The sequence below is a fragment of the Oncorhynchus gorbuscha genome, linkage group LG16 (genome assembly GCF_021184085.1).
Source record: "Oncorhynchus gorbuscha isolate QuinsamMale2020 ecotype Even-year linkage group LG16, OgorEven_v1.0, whole genome shotgun sequence".
Classification (NCBI taxonomy): Eukaryota; Metazoa; Chordata; class Actinopteri; order Salmoniformes; family Salmonidae; genus Oncorhynchus; species Oncorhynchus gorbuscha.
Genome location: NC_060188.1, coordinates 68,300,068 through 68,320,714, shown reverse-complemented (window position 1 = coordinate 68,320,714; position 20,647 = coordinate 68,300,068). Strand labels below are relative to the sequence as shown.

The following is a 20,647-nucleotide window of genomic DNA, read 5'->3' as shown; positions in this document are numbered from 1 at the left end:
AAGTGAAAGCCATCCTCTCTTGGGGAATGCTGCTTTTTAGTTAGCTTTGCGACAGTATCAAAAAGGAATTTCGGATTGTTCTTTTCCTCAATTAAGTTGGAAAAATAGGATGATCGAGCAGCAGTAAGGGCTCTTCGATACTGCATGGTACTGTCTTTCCAAGCTAGTCGGAACACTTCCAGTTTGGTGTGGCGCCATTTCCGTTCCAATTTTCTGGAAGCTTGCCTCAGAGCTTGGGTATTTTCTGTATACCAGGGAGCTAGTTTCTTATGAGAAATGTTTTTAGGGGTGCAACTGCATCTAGGGTATTGCGCAAAGTTAAATTGAGTTCCTCAGTTAGGTGGTTAACTGATTTTTGTCCTCTGGCGTCCTTGGGTAGACGGGAGTCTGGAAGGACATCAAGGAATCTGTGTTGTCTTTTGAATTTATGACTTTTTGATGTTCCTTGGTTGGGGTCTGAGCAGATTGTTTGTTGCAATTGCAAATGTAATAAAATGGTAGTCCGATAGTCCAGGATTATGAGGAAAAACATTAAGATCCACAACATTTATTCCATGGGACAAAACTAGGTCCAGAGTATGACTGTGACAGCGAGAAGGTCCAGAGACATGTTGGACAAAACCCACTGAGTCGATGATGGCTCCGAAAGCCTTTTGGAGTGGGTCTGTGGACTTTTCCATGTGAATATTAAAGTCACCAAAGATTAGAATAGTATCTGCTATGACTACAAGGTCCCATAGGAATTCAGGGAACTCAATGAGGAACGCTGTATATGGCCCAGGAGGCCTGTAAACAGTAGCTATAAAAAGTGATTGAGTAGGCTGCATAGATTTCATGACTAGAAGCTCAAAAGACGAAAACGTCTTTTTTTTTTTTTTTTTTTAAATTTTATTTGCTATCGGAAATGTTAGCAACGCCTTTACGGGATGCACGGGGGATATGGTCACTAGTGTAGCCAGGAGGTGAGGCCTCATTAAACACAGTAAATTCATCAGGCTTAAGCCATGTTTCAGTCAGGCCAATCACATCAAGATTATGATCAGTGATTAGTTCATTGACTATAATTGCCTTTGAAGTAAGGGATCTAACATTAAGTAGCCCTATTTTGAGATGTGAGGTATCACGATCTCTTTCAATAATGACAGGAATGGAAGGGGTCTTTATCCTAGTAAGATTGATAAGGCGAACACCGCCATGTTTAGTTTTGCCCAACCAAGGTTGAGGCACAGACTGTGCTAGTGGCAGACTCCAATGCTGGCAGGCTGGCTAACAGCCTACTGCCTGGCCTGCACTCTATTTCATTGTGGAGCTAGAGGAGTTAGAGCCCTGTCTATGTTGGTAGATAAGATGAGAGAACCCTTCCAGCTAGGATGGAGTCCGTCACTCCTCAGCAGGTCAGGCTTTGTCCTGTTTGTGGGTGAGTCCCAGAAAGAGGGCCAATTATCTACAAATTCTATCTTTTGGGAGGGGCAGAAAACAGTTTTCAACCAGCGATTGAGTTGTGAGACTCTGCTGTAGAGCTCATCACGCCCTCTAACTGGGAGGGGGCCATAGACAATTACTCGATGCCGACATCTTTCTAGCTGATTTACACACTGAAGCTATGTTGCGCTTGGTGATCTCTGACTGTTTCACCCTAACATCGTTGGTGCCGACATGGATAACAATATCTCTATACTCTCGCCAGTTTTAGCTTTAGCCAACACCATCTTCATATTAGCCTTAACGTCGGTAGCCTTGCCCCCTGGTAAACGGGTTAGACACCTGTATATATTTTTATCCTGCATATTTAGCTAAAAGCAATCCAGGTTAGCAGGTAATATTAACCAGGTGAAATTGTGTCACTTCTCTTGCGTTCATGGCACGCAGAGTCAGGGTATATGCAACAGTTTGGGCATTGTGAACTAATTTGCCAGAATTTTACGTAATTAGGAGAACATTGAAGTTTGTGCAATGTAACAAGAATATTTAGACTTAAGGATGCCACCCGTTAGATAAAATACCGAACGGTTCCATATTTCACTGAAAGAATAAACGTCTTGTTCTCGAGATGATAGTTTCCGGCTTCGACTATATTATAGACCTATGGCTTGTATGCGCGCTAATAGCGTTTCTAACGTCACTCACTCTGAGACTTGGAGTAGTTATTCCCCTTGCGCTGCAAGGGCCGCGGCTTTTGTGGAGCGATGGGTAACGCTGCTTCGAGTGTGGCTGTTGTCGATGTGTTCGACGTGTTCCTGGTTCGAGCCCAGGTAGGGGTGAGGAGAGGGATGGAAGCTTTACTGTTACACTGGCAATACTAAAGTGCCTGTAAGAACATCCAATCGTCAAAGGTATATGAAATACAAATGCTATAGAGAGAAATAGTCCTATAAATACTATATTAACTACAACCTAAAACGAACCACCAACTTTCATATGTTCTCATATTCTGAGCAAGGAACTTAAACGTAAGCTTTTTTACATGGCAGACATTTGTACATGCCACATATTGCACTTTTACTTCTCCAACACTTTGTTTTTGCATTATTTAAGCCAAATTGAACACGTTTCATTATTTGAGGCTAAATTGATTTTATTGATGCATTATATTAAGTTAAAATAAGTGTTCATTCAGTATCGTTGTAATTGTCATTATTACAAATAAAGGCCGATTAATCGGTATCGGCCTTACTTGGTCCTCCAATAATCGGTAGCGGCCTTATTTGGTCCTCCAATAATCGGTATCGCCGTTGAAAAATCTAAAATCCTTTTAAGAATGTTAAATGTCAGAATAATAGAGTGATTTACTTCAGCTTTTCTTATTTCACATTCCCAGTGCATCAGAAGTTTACATACTCAATTAGTATTTGGTAGCATTGCCTTTAAATTGTTTAACTTGGGTCAAACATTTCTGGTAGCCTTCCACAAGCTTCCCACAATAAGTTGAGTGAATTTTCGCCCATTCCTCCTGGCAGAGCTGGTGTAACTGAGTCAGGTTTGTAGGCCTCCTTGCTCGCACACGCTTTTTCAGTTCTGCCCACAACTTTTCTATAGGGTGGGGACATGGCCTTGTGATGGCCACTCCAGTACCTTGACTTTGTTGTTCTCAAGCTGTTTTACCACAACTTTGGAAGTATGCTTGGGGTCATTGTCCATTTGGAAGACCCATTTGTGACCCAGATTTAATTTCCTGATTGATGTCTTGAGATGCTTCTTCAATATATCCACATGTTTTCCTTCCTCATGAAGCCATCTATTTTGTGAAGTGCACCAGTCCCTCCTGCAGCAAAGCACCCCCACAACATGATGCTGCCATCCATGTGCTTCACAGCCTCCCCCTTTTTCCTCCAAACAGAACGATGGTCATTATGGCCAAACAGTTCTATTTTTGTTTCATCAGACCAGAGGACATTAATCCAAAAAGTACGATCTTTGTCCCCATTTGCAGTTGCAAACCACATGGCTTTTTTATGGTGGTTTTGGAGCCGTGGCTTCTTCCTTGCTGAGCGGCCTTTCAGGTTATGTAGATATAGATATTTTGTACCCGTTTCCTCCAGCATCTTCACAAGGTCCTTTGCTATTGTTCTGGGATTGATTTGCACTCTTTGCACCAAAGTACGTTCATCTCTAGGAGACCGAACGTGTCTCCTTCCTGAGCGGTATGACTGCTGCATGGTCCCATGGTGTTTATACTTGCGTACTATTGTTTGTACAGATGAACGTGGTACCTTCAGGAGTTTGTAAATTGCTTCCACAAGTCTGGTTCATCCTTGAAGGTCTACAAAACATATTCTGAAGTCTTTGCTGATTTATTTATTTTTCTCCATGATATCAAGCAAAGAGGCACTGAGTTTTGAAGGTAGGCCTTGAAATACATCCATAAGTACACCTCCAAATGACTCAGGAGCTTCTAAATCCATGACATCCTTTCCTGGAATTTTCCAAGCTGTTTAAAGGCACTGTCAACTTAGTGTATGTAAACTTCTGACCCACTGTAATTGTGATAAAGTGAAATAATCTGTCTGTAAACAATTGTTGGAAAAATTACTTGCAAAAAGTAGATGTCCTTACCGACTTGCCAAAACTATAGTTTGTTTACAAGAAATGTTGTGGAGTGGTTGAAAATCAGTTTTAATGTCTCCAACCTAGATATATGTAAACTTCTGACTTCAACTGTATACAGTCGTGGCCAAAAGTTTTGAATGACACAAATATTAATTTCCGCAAAGTTTTCTGCTTCAGTGTCTTTAGATATTTTTGTCAGATGTTACTATGGAATACTGAAGTATAATTACAAGAATTTCATAAGTGTCAAAGGCACTTCATTGACAATTACATGAAGTTGATGCAAAGAGTCTCTATTTGACCCTTCTTTTTCAAGACCTCTGCAATCCTCCCTGGCATACTGTCAATTATCTTCTGGGCCACATCCTGACTGATGGAAGCTCATGCTTACATAATCAATAATCAATATAGAATTTGTGGGTTTAGATGTTTTGTTCCCCAACCCACTTAGTTATCACTTTTGCCTTATGGCAAGGTGCTCCATCATGCTGGAAAAGGCATTGTTTGTCACCAAACTGTTCCTGGATGTTTGGGAGAAGTTGCTCTCGAAGGATGTGTTGGTACCATTCTTTATTCATGGCTGCTTTCTTAGGCAAAATTGTGAGTGAGCCCACTACCTTGGCTGAGAAGCAACCCACACATGAATGGTCTCAGGATGCTTTACTGTTGGCATGACACAGGACTGATGGTAGCGCTCACCTTCTCTGGACAAGCTTTTTTCCGGATGCCCCAAACAATTTGAAAGGGGATTCATCAGAGAAAATGACTTTACCCCAGTCCTCAGCATTCCAATCCACGGACCTTTTGCAGAATATCAGTCTGTCACTGATGTTTTTCCTGGAGAGAAGTGGCTTCTTTGCTGCCCTTCTTGACACCAGGCCATCCTCCAAAGTCTTCGCCTCACTGTGCGTGCAGATGCACTCACACCTGCCTGCTGCCATTCCTGAGCAAGCTCTGTACTGGTGGTGCCCCGATCCCGCAGCTGAATCAACTTTAGGAGACGGTCCTGGTGTTTGCTGGACTGTCTTGGTTGCCCTGAAGCCGCCTCCACAGCAATTGAACCTCTCTCCTTGAAGTTCTTGATAATCCGATAAATAGTTGATTTATGTGCAATCTTACTGGCAGCAATATCCTTGCATGTGAATCCCTTTTTGTGCAGCGCAATGATGATGGCACGTGTTTCTTTGCAGGTTACCATGGTTGACAGAGGAAGAACAATAATTCCAATCACCACCCTCATTTTGAAGCTTCCAGTCTGTTATTCAAAATTAATCTGCATGACAGAGTGATCTCCAGCCTTGTCCTCATCAACACTCAAACCTGTGTTAACATGAGAATCATTGACATGTGAGCGGGTCCTTTTGTGGCAGGGCTGAAATGCAGTGGAAATGGCACAACAATGTGCTATTGAAACTCGTCATGGTATCTCTTTGCAGTCAATCGATAAATTGCAATTGTGTTCTTAGCTTATGCCTGCCCATACCATAACCCCACCACCACCATGGGGCACTCTGTTCACAATGTTGACATCCGCAAACCGCTCGCCCACACAATGCCGTACACTGAAGTTGGTTACGACGCTGAACTGCAGTCAGGTCAAGACCCTGGTGAACTTGAGACATCTGTGCCGTTGTTGTGACAAAACTGCACATTTTAGTGGCCTTTTATTGTCCACAGCACAAGGAGCACCTGTATAATGATAATGCTGTTTAATCAGTTTCTTGATATGCCACACCTGTCAGGTGGATGGATTATCTTGGCAAAGGGAAAATGCTTACAAACAGGGATGTAAACAAATTTGTGCACAATTATTGGTAAATAAGCTTTTTGTGTGTGAAACTTTCTAGGATCTTTTATTTCACCTCATAAAACATGGGACCAACACTTTACATGTTGCGTTTTATATTTTTGTTGAGTGTAATTTACCGTAAATATTGCGGCCCATTTGTGTAGGCTATTAGCCAGACAACAAATGGTTCAACAATAAATAGTGGCTGAATTTATCGTCAAGCCGACTACTTCTATCCTCATTGTTAGGTTATTTGATGTGTAATTTTTATAAAAATGTTAATAGCAGTTAAAAACGGTATATAGCTATAGATTCTATACTGCTGTCGTGACTTGACTTTAATATTAATCTGAAGACTTGTTATTTATCTAATTAACTATTTTGAACTGTTACCCGATTTTAAATGAATCTAACAATTAACTCATTCAGATCTGGGAGCGGTTCTTTTAAATAGTTACCATCTCCCGAATTATACTCTAAAATGTCTTTACCTATCACATCTATAAAGAGTCAACTTATTAATCAAATCAAATGTATTTATATAGCCCTTCGTACATCAGCTGATATCTCAAAGTGCTGTACAGAAACCCAGCCTAAAACACCAAACAACAAGCAATGCAGGTGTAGAAGCATTAATCATAACCTCGTATCATATCATCATTCAGTGCTACACAAATTAGGTTCATTATTTATTTACTAGCCAATTAAATGGGAACATGGGATAAACACACACTGCACCGGTAATACGCTGAAAAAAGGTCCCTTGCGAATGACAGCGACATGGATGCGTGTTAAAGGAGAGATGGGGACAGACACACTTAACATTGCCACATTCAGAAACCACTCTCACCTACAATAACCATATACGTTGAACATGAACCACCGCCCGCTTTGAGCAAGAAATCATGAATGTATTTACGTGAAATGCCTGGGTTCGCCAAGAACTCTGAACGGGGCAGCCTTGGAAAGTGTGTTGGGCCTTTTCGCGGCACGCTTGTAAGGTGCCGATTGTCTGAAATGGTTCCAACAACTCTTCTACTGTTATCCTCCTTAGTTGTCTGGTATCCATCCGGTGACTTGTCGTGTAGTCCTGAACAGAACTTGAAGTTGATTGTCCTTCCATTCGCTTTTGAAGATACTACTTTGAAGGTAGGCTAGCCAGTCTTATCAGTGGTTCCCCAGTGGGGTGATGAGAATAGCGTAATATGATGGTTTGAGCAGAGTAACAGGACGGTCCTACTTAAATTCGCTTTCGACGGTACTTTACTTAGAACAGCTAATCAGCCATACCAGTGATTGTCCGGGAGGTGATTTTATCAAACTGTTATAAACGTGGAGCTGCCGCTTCATGCCTTTTTCTGGTTAAATGTTTTCTTTCCCCCCTAACCCATTATATATTTTACTCCAAAGGGGCTGTTCCGGCAGGCTCAACCCATAGTGTGGAAACTTCAGCTATGTAGTGTGTATGTACTTTCCAAGTTGAAGCATTTTCTTTTACAAAATGTTTAATGACAGTGTTCTATAGATCGCCTCCACCATACCGCACGTTCTACGCTCAAAATATTGTTCCTGTATTCGCTTTTGAAGGTGTTAGTTTCAGCGGGAAAAGATCTGAGACAAAGTACATACTTTTAGTGAATTTGGAGAGTGCAAGCCTGGATCTTCTCCCTTGATTTACCACAGGACGTGTGTCAATCCCCACTAGTTATTTCCTCCCCCCCTCTGGGTTAAAGGGGGCCTGATTGAAGTTATTCGTTGCAAATTTGATCTGACCTATTTGGATTCTCGCAGTCAGTCATGACACTGCATAATGAAACAATCCCTTGTAAGCTAGTGTTTTGAGGGTGGACTGACTTATTTAGTAGACTGGTTTTACTCAAAACAACTTTCTATCAAAGCTTGGGGAGAGCGCAGGCATGGCTCATGTCATGCAGATAGCCTATAACGGACAGTTTTTTATATTCCAAAAATCTGTAGCTGATTAGTATGTAAAATAAATTTTTGTTGCAACAGCAATCTGCAATGTTTGAATTTTGAACTATTTTTAATGCACCCCCCCAAAGCCAGTCAGTGGTTTACATACATTTCTCTAGGAGATAAACTCAAGGTTACTTTTCTGCAACAAGTAATTATGAAATTGCCACCAACCAGCAGTCTAAAAGTGGGAGCATTGACACACCGTATATAGCTTTTGTGCAATGTTAGGTATGTCATGAGACAATTATGACCAAATGGACCTACCAAATAAACATTTATCCATTTGTTAATGCGTAGTTAACATGCCTTGGCACCACAGAAAGCCTATAATCGATTTGCTAGGCATGCAGCCGCATAGACATGCTGCAATGTCAGCAACATTGACCGCGATCGTTAGTCTATACTTTGAGTGGCTGTCTGGCTGACTCATTCGATTTTATTTTAGGGAGGGGTGCCCGAACACTGTTCTTGCGGGGGGGCTCCAGATAAACTGCGTTATGCCAGTGATGATGTACAATGGCTAATAAGAATTGAGAGAGCCATGTGAGATGTGCTTTGTAGCAAGGTGGTTGGCAGCCGAGTGAAGGGAATTATAATTATTATATTCAGCTCAGGGGCATTGCAACCACACACATTGGAGGCCTGTTGCTACGCCTCCCCAACGTATCGCCTTAACAGTTAGATATAGTGCCCGTTGTTTTATCCATCGTGTGGTTGTGGCACTTAGAAGTCACATTTTATACACCCACTATTCGTATTTTCCTTTTTATAGACTTTTCAGACATCTAACAGAATTCAATCATCCAACCCATGCCCCTTGGGTACACTGTAGCAGCATCTCTATAGAAATGCACCCCCAAAGCCAGTCAGTGGTTGACATACATTTCTCTAGGAGATAAACTCTAGGTTACTGTGTCCATTGAATTCTTTATGGATATCAGTGGTTGGTATGGAAACATGTATAAAAATAAAAAAAATAGGGAAGTGGGTGCCGAGAAGCACTAACATGCAGCCCTGGTTACCATAGTAATTTTGGTTGGCACAGATCTAGGACTGTTCTGCAACTTTCATGGCTTTATTTGATACAAGTGCTAACATCTACTAATGGCTTGCGTACCCAATGGGCCAGGAATATTTAATTTATCCAGCTCTCAACCAAATGCTCACTCGCACTGCCATATAGAGAGACACACACACAGACAATAGCAGACGTGGGCTGGTGTGGGTGCCTACTTTGGAATTGGCCTCAGGCTTGTTTTTATTTCTGAACCACTGGGCTTTGTGGGGTCAATGCTTAAGTACAGCCTCACTACTGCACATGATACACAAGGACTGCGTGTTTTCTAGATTCACCAAATGTCTTACTTCTATAGTAGTTGGTGCAAAAAGAAATATATTTTAGCACAGTGAAAATGTTGCACACTTATCTCCTAAGAGGAACTGTCTTCATTCTATGTAGAATGATCAGCACTGGTTGTATAACGTTTACAGTGTATTTTAATTGGGCTTGATGACCCCATTATGTTAATAATGGGACCATCCAGGATTTGAAATCGTCACAAGGTCACCCAGTCACATGTTTTTATAAACAGCTGAGAGATGCCAATTCCGGATTGCCCCTTTTTAAAGAGCAACTCAACAAAACAAAAAAAGTATCTAGTTGAGAACGACTTGTGTGGCATTGATATTAGTCAAACATTTTTTCCAATGGTAACATTGTCTAAAAAGTGTAAGTAGGATAATTTTGGTCCTAAATTCAGTATATTCCAAAACACTTTTGTGAGATTTGTGTAACTGAGGTCTTCACAATTTACATACGGGATGAATTTGGATTACATTCATGCCCACTTGCCAATTGTAATGCCTCAGGGTGTACGTTCACCAAACCCACGGTTCGGTACATTTTGCGGTCACAGTTCAGGTACAGCGAGAAAATGAAATGGCAGTTATTTTTTTTGTTTAAGAAAATACAAAGTGTTGGTATTCCTGGTTCTCTATCATGAGTCATATAATGACTGATGGGATTGCAATCAGGAATAACAAAACTTTCTATTTTCTTAAATGAAAACACCATGATTGCTCAATACTAAAATAAAGTGCAATATGAGTGTAAAATATGTAAACATGGCTCAGACATTGTTTAGGTCTATTCTACGTTTTCTTACAAAGGGAAACATGTTAAGTAGCCCTGGAGGTTCATCCATCTGTAGTAAGCACAACTCATGGTGCACTTGCCAATTCATTGTGATAGGGCGAAGTTCGTAACGTGGCTCAAGCACTTTCACGTGGTGCTTATAAACTCTCCATTCTGAACCACTGAGAATGGGTGCATTTTCACAGCTATAAACATACCTATCGCTCTTGTAATTTCTTTGGCTCGGTCAGAATCAGCTGCGAAGGGGTGCTTGAATACAGAGGGGGACAATTTTTATTTTTTATTTTTTTTGCGTTTCCGTTGATCTAGTGGTAGGAATACTGGGGTGACGTCGGCGTAAATATGTCAACATGTTTGAGGTTTTGGCAGCTGCATACTGTAGGCTATTCTCTTGAGCAGTGGAGACGTACTCTCTGTCCATCGCTGTTGAAATCTACTGGGAAGCCAAAATGTTCCCAAACAGGAGATTTAAACGATAATGGTGAATCCTCCAGGTTTACCGACCCAGTCACTGGCCATCGTACAGAACTAGTTCCCGGCTGCTTGTTTACATAAGACATTAAACTTATACAACTGGTGGGTCTAATTCTGAATGCTGATTGGTTAAAAAAATCTATGATGTTAAAATGCCTGTTTACTCTGTTCCATCTGATTGTGCAATCCACTGTGTCATTAGCCCAGCCAGGCAATTTATAAACTTGATCTCCACTATAAAAAGCATTGACATTATCTCACAATTTCTTTTCAGATAAGATTGTTTTTTCAAGTGGAGATTTTAATAAACCTTACGGTCGGTCTCACTGACCATTTGCAACGTTGGTTCAATATTTAAATTCGAGCTCCAGCTGTCCCATAGTGATGGACAGGCGGGCAGCGTTTCTCAACCAGTCAATCATGAATCGGCTGGCATTTTTAAGGCTATACACAAATGTCCTTTTGAAAAAAGTTACGAAACGAAGTGTAGCTAGTCTGCATTCTTTCCAGCTTCAGTTTGAAGTGATTGTGTTAGCTGTGTTGTTGGCGAGCTCCTCTGAGGAGGAGTAAGCACATTTTCTATGCCAGGTGAAATCATGCCTCATTTAAATCATTGTTATGGATGCATCCAAATGATTGTCACTAGAAAACAGCATAACAAATGCAGCTACTGTTGTTATTCTAGCAGCACTGTTTAACGTGACTGTAAGATAGCCATAGTTGGCTGGCTAGCAAACAAGGGAGAAAAGAAATTGCCAGCCAGTATGGCAATGGAACATTTAGAGCATCCCAAAAAAACACAACCACTTGGTTGCGTCTCTGGCAACCGAACCGTTAGAATGGCTTGGGTAGCAACCCTAGATTTGTGTCTGGATGATATCTTGTGGTAGGATGAAATAAATTAATCAAAAATCATGTTTTTAATGAAAATATGTTGGTAACCTGTTATACACTGCTAAAAAAATAAAGGGAACACTAAAATAACACATCCTAGATCTGAATGAATGAAATATTCTTAACTACTTTTTTCTTTACATAGTTGAATGTGCTGACAACAAAATCACACAAATTATCAATGGCAATCAAATTTATCAACCCATGGAGGTCTGGATTTGGAGTCACACTCAAAATTAAAGTGGAAAACCACAGGCTGATTCAACTTTGATGTAATGTCCTTAAAACAAGTCAACATGAGGCTCAGTAGTGTGTGTGGCCTCCACCTGCCTGTATGAGCTCCCTACAATGCCTGGGCATGCTCCTGATGAGAAATGCAACCCCACACCATGACTGACCCACAGCCAAACCGGTCATGCTGGAGGATGTTGCAGGCAGCAGAACGTTCTCCACGGCGTCTCCAGACTGTCACGTCTGTCACATGTGCTCAGTGTGAACCTGCTTTCATCTGTGAAGAGCACAGGGAGCCAGTGGCGGATTTGCCAATCTTTGTGTTCTCTGGCAAATGCCAAACGTCCTGCACGGTGTTGGGCTGTAAGCACAACCCCCACCTGTGGACGTCGGGCCCTCATACCACCCTCATGGAGTCTGTTTCTGACCGTTTGAGCAGACACATGCACATTTGTGGCCTGCTGGAGGTCATTTTGTAGGGCTCTGGCAGTGCTCCTCCTGCTCCTCCTTGCACAAAGGCGGAGGTAGCGGTCCTGCTACTGGGTTGTTGGCTTCCTCCACGTCTCCTGATGTAATGGCCTGTCTCCTGGTAGCGCCTCCATGCTTGACACCGCTGACAGACACAGCAAACCTTCTTGCCACAGCTCGCATTGATGTGTCATCCTCGATGAGCTGCACTACCAAAGCCACTTGTGTGGGTTGTAGACTCCGTGTCATGCTACCACTAGAGTGAAAGCACCGCCAGCATTCAAAAGTGACTAAAACATCAGCCAGGAAACATAGGAACTGAGAAGTGGTCTGTGGTCACCACCTGTAGAACCACTCCTTTATTTGGGGTGTCTTGCTAATTGCTTATAATTTCCACCTGTTGTCAATGTATTGTCAATCAGTGTTGCTTCCTAAGTGGACAGTTTGATTTCACAGAAGTGTGATTGACTTGGATTTACATTGTGTTGTTTAAGTGCTCCCTTTATTTTTTTGATCAGTGAATAAAAGTGATAATTCCCTTCGAGACCAGTGTTTGGAGGATATATTGGCACAGTTTGCCGGCCCTCGACTTTTGTCTCGGGCCTAACAACCATGCCAATATATCCTCCAAACACCGACTTCTCTAGCAATTTTCATTTAAATAACACCCACATCAAACCACACCCACAAGCATCCAAATCTTGTTTTTCTTAATGAGCAGCAGAAAAAAACGTGCGGAACGGTGCATTCAGCCGTACCTTTTAAAACAATGGCACTTCATGCTAGCCAGTCAATCATACGGCAGCAGTGTGAAAAGCAGTAAATGGTATATACAGCGGCATATATTACAGTACCAGTCAAAAGTTTGGACACACCTACTCATTCAAGGGTTTTTCTTTATTTTTACTATTTTCTACATTGTATAATAATAGAGAAGACGTTAAAACTATGAATTAACACACATGGAATTGTGTAGTAACTAAAAAAGTGTTAAACAAATCTAAATATATTTGAGATTCTTCAAAGTAGCCAGCCTTTGCCTTGATGACAGCTTTGCACACTCTTGGTATTATCTTAACCAGCTTCATGAAGTAGTCACCTGGAATGCATTTCAATTAACAGGTGTGCCTGATTGAAAGTAAATTTTTGGAATTTCTTTCCATAATGTGTTTGAGCCAGACGTTGTTGTGACAAGTTAGGGGTGGTATACAGAAGATAGCCCTATTTGGTAAAATACCAAGTCCATATTATGTAAAGAACTGCTCAAATAAGCAAAGAGAAATGACAGTCCATTACTTTAAGACACGAAGGTCAGTCAATACAGAGAATTTCAAGGACTTTGAAAGTTTCTTCAAGGGCAGTCCCGAAAACCCATCAAGCTCTATGATGAAACTGGCTCTCATGAGGACCACCACAGGAAAGGAAGGCCCAGAGTTACCTCTGCTGCAGAGAATAAGTTCATTAGCGTTACCTGCACATCAGATGCAGCCCAAATAAATGCTTCACATAGTTCAAGTAACCTACACATCTCAACATCTCAACTGTTCAGAGGAGACTGCGTGAATCAGGCATTCATGGATGAATTGCTGCAAAGAAACAATACTAAAGGATGCCAATAAGAAGAGACTTGCTTTGGGCCTAGAAACACAAACAATATACATTAGACCGGTGGAAATCTTTGGTGTGATGAATCCAAATTTGAGATTTTTTGGTTCCAACCGCCGTATCTTTGTGAGATGTAGAGTAGGTGAGCGGATGATCTCCGCATGTGTGGTTCCCAACGTGATGCATGGAGGAGGAGGTGTGATGGTGTGGGGGTGCCCTGATGGTGACAGTCAGTAATGTATTTGGAATTCAAGGCACACTTAACCAGCACGGCTACCACAGCGTTCTGCAGCAATGCGCCATCTCATCTGGTTTGCGCTTAGTCCCACTATCATTTGTTTTTCAACCTGGACAATGACCCAACACACCTCCAGGCTGTGTAAGGGCTATTTGTTCAAGAAGGAGAGGGATGGAGTGCTGCGTCAGCTGACCTGACCGCCACAATCTCCCGACCTCAACCCAATTTGAGATGGTTTGGGATGAGTTGGACCGCAGAGTGAAGGAAAAGCAGCCAACAAGTGCTCAGCATATATGAGAACTCCTTCAAGACTGTTGGAAAGCTTTCACCATGAAGCTGGTTGAGAGAATGCCAAGAGTGTGCAGAGCTGTCAAGGCAAAGGGTGGCTACTTTGAAAAATCTAAAATAATATATATTTTGATTTGCTTTACTTTTTTTATTACTACATGATTCCATATGTGTTATTTCATAGTTTTGATGTCTTAGCTATTATTCTATATATATATTCTATATATATATATACTGTAGTATATGCTACTGTATATCTCATTTACTGCTTTTCACACTAGTGCAGTATGATGCATCCTTATTTTCAATGTGTGGAAGTACATGTAAGTGCCTGAGGCCATTCCCTGCTCCCTGTAGTGTACCAGTGGACATTGGAGTATTCCCATCATTGCCACCATACACAGAGCGAGCACCCCAGGGCTGAGTGATAATGTATTACAGAGCAGACACTCAGGGAAGCCATGGTTTTGTTTTGTACCCTAAGCCCAACCCCGCCATCCCGGAAGAAAATGTTTTTTTTAATGGAAGCAGGCAGCTGGGAATGGAGCAGGCCTCTTACCGCGTTATCAATATTCTGCTGGATCCCACCCGGCAGGAACACTGCACGGCCAGCCATGGTGTGCTCTACCCCCACACATGTTTTGATAACACTCTGGCAACTGTGACGGTGTTTCCACTGATTGCTTGTGTTTGCGTGTGTAAGGGCCTTGACAAAAGGATACCCTGAGGATGTGTGGTGCTGGTGGTGTCTTTGGAGGGTGCGATGTAACCACACCAGCATGCATCGGTCTGAAGGCGGAAGAGACAGTTTAGTATGTGTGAAGGCTCCCCAACTCGGTGGGTGGGGAGACTAATGGATAAACTGGTGCTGCGGGGCTGAGATCCTGCAGCTCTGGTGCAGTGGAAGGCAGGGAGGGGTGGAGTGGAATTGAACAGCTACTATTCCCTCCACCGGGGGCATTATAGAAGATGGCTCCACAGTTGCACTCGAGTGGACTACCCCCATCTCATGTCAGATTTGAGGCTAGCATTGCAGCACGCCAACCCTGCTGCAAAGGCCTGCTCTCATAGCACCGTGACCCTCTCACCAGCCCCTAGACTCATGTAATATAAACCATTTGTTAAGTTGTTACTACTGAATGATTAAAATGGCCATTAGACATTTTGATTATTCATTCAATCCATCCCTGTATGCATCTTAGTCTCTTGTAGTTAGCTGAAGGATGTCAGTGCCTTCGGTCCAGTGTTTATTAATAATGTAAATGGGACATTGCCTGGACATTACCCGTACCTCTTGATATGGATACAGCTCTGCTGAGTGACATGTCACAACTGCTCTGCGTCACTACAAGGTGGCTAATGCAGACGATAGGAAGTTAATTAATGTGTTGTGCCTGGCACCTGGCCTGCATCATTATGCGTGTGCAGTGTACTGTGCAGAACCACAGTAGGACATGAATGCCTGGTGGTGGTAGTGCTTTTAAACTACTTCTAAATCACCACCCCTCTTCCTCTCTCACGTTTATGTATGTATTGCGATTGGATACTGTGTTCCGATGGCAATATTGGCAATGTTATTGTTTCGATGTTCCAAACATATTGCCAACCAAATGTCTGCTGCAGAGGGATGAGAGAGCAATGAGAAAAGCCACGAGTTTGATCAGTCAAGGAAACAAAAGTGCTGGAAACAACAGCCTTCTTGTGCAAAAATATTATTTGATATTGTCAAAACGCTACAATATATTGTCAAATATCCATATTATGCAACTGTCCCCCCCCCCCCAGAAGTAGAACATTTATTATTGTGTATTCTGTCGCTATTGACCTTCACATGACTCGACGGTAATTCCACCGAAATATAGATTTTGCCTGAACTATACCTTTACCGGCTTGGATTACTGCACGCACAAAAATACTTTTTAGTTTTGTCAACGTGAAGTATAATGTTGTCAATAATACTATGTATGAGTTAACAAGATAAAGGGAAAAGCATCATTTCGATAAATGGATATCAGCATTGTTAGGTCATTTTTCAGAGTAAATAACTCACGGACACTAGAGCAGCTTTAACCAAGTTTAATTCTTCCCAAAGGGTTGTTAGTTGTAATTCAGATTTTAAAAATCACAAGAGTGTGTGTGTGTGTATGTGTGTATTTTATATATATCCCATGTTGGACACTCCTCCTTCTCTCCAATCCTTACATCTTATGGTTTGACAGGAAGAGGGTAACAGGATAATATATAACCATTATTTCTCCCTTCATGGGATCTGACGTGACCTCCTGACCTCAACCCCTCCTTCTCCTAATCCACAGATGTCCTCTCGTATCACCTGTCGCACTCCTGTGATTCTCTCCCGTCCACCCATCACATTCCACAGCCACTCTGTCTTTCTACAGATCTCTCCTTTTATATACTATGCGTCTGATCTATCATGTCTTTAATATCTCAATGTTCAAAGTTTAGCCCGACTCCAACAGCATGAAGCAACCAAACATTGAGCACAAGTTCATTATTCGTTGCAAATTCTTCTACTAAATCATCTTCTTCAATCTAGGCCTAACCATCAAGTCAGTCCCACAGCATTGACAGGGGTACATGTATTGGTTGCAAGATGCTTCAGTTGATTTAATAAATTGCTCTCTTTTATCTCTCTTTCTTTGCTTTTTTCCAGGCGATTAACCAAAGAGAATGTGAAACCATCTGGGCGCCAGATAGGCAAGCTGAGCCATAGCAACCCCACCATCCTCTTTGACTATGTATGTATTCTCAAGGATTTTATGATGTTTTATTCACCTACTGTACAGTTGAAAGTAGTGTTTTGAGACTTACACTAATATTATCCTTATTTTGAGTGATCTCCCTCCTACTTTAACTGAGTATTTAATCTTGACAGTGAAAGGGCTCCGTGTCCTCTACTATCTTCATGGGGCAGTGAGATCTTATTTTAAGACCACTATCTTTATAATCTGCCTTTGTAACGATAGGCTACTGCTGACAAATGGGGGCTGAATGTAAATTGGATTCACTGCGACTGCTTACATTCTCTTTACCCTCACACCCCAATGAACATTTTATCATTGTCACAGATTTATGTATTTGTATAATTGTTTCAGTCACTTTTCTTGTTCACCTGTACTGTCGGAGCCTAAGAATTTCACTGTACCCAGCAATTACATCTGTGTGCATGTGACTAATGAACTCACCTACTCCACATCACAGCCTCTCTTGTCTTGCTAGAACACCCCCATCCACTCCCTCCCCTGTCCATCTCCACATCTACCCCTCCCCTAAATATCTCACGTCTCAAAAAATGACTAGCAGAATGTCGGCCAAACTGAAAGAGGAGTGGGGAGGTAGTGGGGAGGTAGTGGGGTTGTGTTTCGTGGTGCCTCAGCAGCAGGACCTTAATGGAATGAAAAAGCTGTGCTGCTCCTCTCCCTTTTTAAAGCCTCCATCTCTTAATCTCTCAGCCTGCAGTCTGACTGAATGGCCTCTTCTCTGAGTGAATGAGGAGAGTCGGACCTCCCTTGAGACTAAACTCATCTTCCACCTTACTCTGCCTCACCCCCCCCCCTTACCTTCCTCCCCCACCTCAACCCCTGTCCATCTGTCTTCACAAATAATATCAAGGTCATGGGAAGAGTGTATAAAATTGAGCACACAGCCATGTATTCTCCATAGACAAACATTGGCAGTAGAATGGCCTTACTGAAGTGCTTTGTGACTTTCAATGTAGCACCGTCATAGTCAGTTCATCAAATTTATTCCCTGTTCGAGCTGCCCCTGTCAACTGTAAGTGCTGTTATTGTGAATTGGAAAGTAGGCCACACAAGCTCACAGAACGGGACCGCCAAGTGCTGAAGTGTATAGCGCATAAAAATTCTGTCCTCTGTTGCAACACTCACTACCAAGTTCCAAACTGCTTCTGGAAGCAACGTCAGCACAAGAACTGTTCGTCGGGAGATAAATGAAATGGGTTTCCATGGCTGAGCAGCCGCACACAAGCCTAAGTTCACCATGCGCAATGCCAAGTGTCGGCTGGGGTGGTTTAAAGCTAAGTTCTCTGGAGTGACGAATCACGCTTCACCATCTGGCTGTCTGACGGACTAATCTGGGTTTGGTGGATGCAAGGAGAACGCTACCACAGACAACACTGCTACTCCTACTGCTCTCTCTTCGTCCGCCCACGTGTTCTCGCACACCCCGAGAGCTTCTGGTCAGCGGGGTGGTGGCACCGGGATCCTCATCTCTCCCAAGTGGTCATTCTCTCTTTCCCCCCTTACCCATCTGTCTATCGCCTCCTTTGAATTCCATGCTGTCACAGTTACCAGCCCTTTCAAGCTTAACATCCTTATCATTTATCGCCCTCCAGGTTCCCTCGGAGAGTTATAATATAATAATAATAATATATGCCATTTAGCAGACGCTTTTATCCAAAGCGACTTAGTCATGTGTGCATACATTCTACGTATGGGTGGTCCCGGGAATCGAACCCACTACCCTGGCGTTACAAGCGCCATGCTCTACCAACTAAATGCTAAATGGCATATATATTATTATATATAACCTTGGCGTGATCCTGGACAACACCCTGTCGTTATCAACTAACATCAAGGCGGTGGCCCGTTCCTGTAGGTTCATGCTCTACAACATCCGCAGAGTACGACCCTGCCTCACACAGGAAGCGGCGCAGGTCCTAATCCAGGCACTTGTCATCTCCCGTCTGGATTACTGCAACTCGCTGTTGGCTGGGCTCCCTGCCTGTGCCATTAAACCCCCTACAACTCATCCAGAACGCCGCAGCCCGTCTGGTGTTCAACCTTCCCAAGTTCTCTCACGTCACCCCGCTCCTCCGCTCTCTCCACTGGCTTCCAGTTGAAGCTCGCATCCGCTACAAGACCATGGTGCTTGCCTACGGAGATGTGAGGGGAACGGCACCTCAGTACCTCCAGGCTCTGATCAGGCCCTACACCCAAACAAGGGCACTGCGTTCATCCACCTCTGGCCTGCTCGCCTCCCTTCCACTGAGGAAGTACAGTTCCCGCTCAGCCCAGTCAAAACTGTTCGCTGCTCTGGCCCCCCAATGGTGGAACAAACTCCCTCACGACGCCAGGACAGCGGAGTCAATCACCACCTTCCGGAGACACCTGAAACCCCACCTCTTTAAGGAATACCTAGGATAGGATAAGTAATCCTTCTCACCCCCTTCCCCCTTTAAGATTTAGATGCACTATTGTAAAGTGACTGTTCTACTGGATGTCATAAGGTGAATGCACCAATTTGTAAGTAGCTCTGGATAAGAGTGTCTGCTAAATGACTTAAATGTAATGTAAATGTACCTGTCCGAATGAATTGTGCCAACTGTAACGTTTGGTGGAAGAGGAATAATGGTCTGGGGCTGTTTTTCATGGTTCTGCCTCGGCCACTTGGTTCCGAAAAGGAATCTTAATGCTACAGCGTACAATGACATTCTGTACTTCCAGCTTTCTGGTAACAATTTGGGAAGGCCCTTTCCTGTTTCAGCACGATAATGCCCTTGTGCACAAGGCGAAGTCCATAGAGAAATGGTTTGTCGAGATCGGTGTAGAAGAACTTTGACTGGCCTGGGCAGAGCCTTGACCCCATTGAACACCTTTTGAAATGAATTGGAACGCTGACTGCGAGCCAGGCCTAATCGCTCAACATCAGTGCCTGACCTCACTAATGCTCTTGTGGCTAAATGGAAGCAAGTCCCCGCAGCAATGTTCCAACATCTAGTGGAAAACCTTCCCAGAATTTCTGAGGCTGTTTGTTATAGCGGCAAAGGGACAACCAACTCCATATTAATGCCCATGATTTTGGAATGAGATGTTTGACAAGCAGGTGTCCACATACCTTTGTGGAGGAACAGGAGAGTCTGATGGCATCCTGCCACAGTGGGAGTGTAGGGATGTAGTGTAACCGATAATAAAGTGGCTTTAACAGGAGAGAGGATAATAAAGTTTAAGTGACCTGCAAAGGACACTGCAGAGCAATAGCCTTGTTTTCTCAGACCATTTAGAATGTTATTCTAGAATCAATGACAGATTCTAGAATCAATGACAGACTGACCAGGTGAACGCTATGATTAGTGTAGATGAAGTGAAGGAGACAGGTTAAATAAAGATTTTTAAGTATTGAGACATGGATTGTGTGTGTGTGCCTTTCAGAGGGTGAATGGACAAGACAAAATATTTAATATATATATATATATATATTTTTTTTTTAATATAAATATTTAAGTGCCTTTTAAACTGGGTATAGTATTAGGTGCCAGGCGCACCGGTTTGAGTGTCAAGAATTGCTTAACAGTTTCCCTTGTGTATAAACAATGGTGCGCCACCCAAAAGACATCCGGACAACTTGACACAACTGTGGGAAGTATTAGTCCACATGGGCCAGCATCCCTGTGAAACACTTGACAGCTTGTAGTTTCCATGCCTTGGTGAATTGAGGCTGT

The 20,647-nt window shown here is 42.7% G+C and overlaps 1 protein-coding gene across 2 annotated transcripts in view; it reads left to right on the top strand.

Annotated features, from left to right (window-relative positions):
* LOC123998823 (THO complex subunit 2-like) overlaps positions 1-20,647 on the top strand; it is a 69,174-nt gene that overhangs the window by 23,792 nt on the left and 24,735 nt on the right. For both annotated transcript variants that reach the window (XM_046304020.1, XM_046304019.1), the window contains exon 16: positions 16,841-16,925. In XM_046304020.1, coding sequence (XP_046159976.1) covers positions 16,841-16,925 — 85 coding nt within the window. The remainder of the gene's footprint in view (positions 1-16,840; positions 16,926-20,647) is intronic.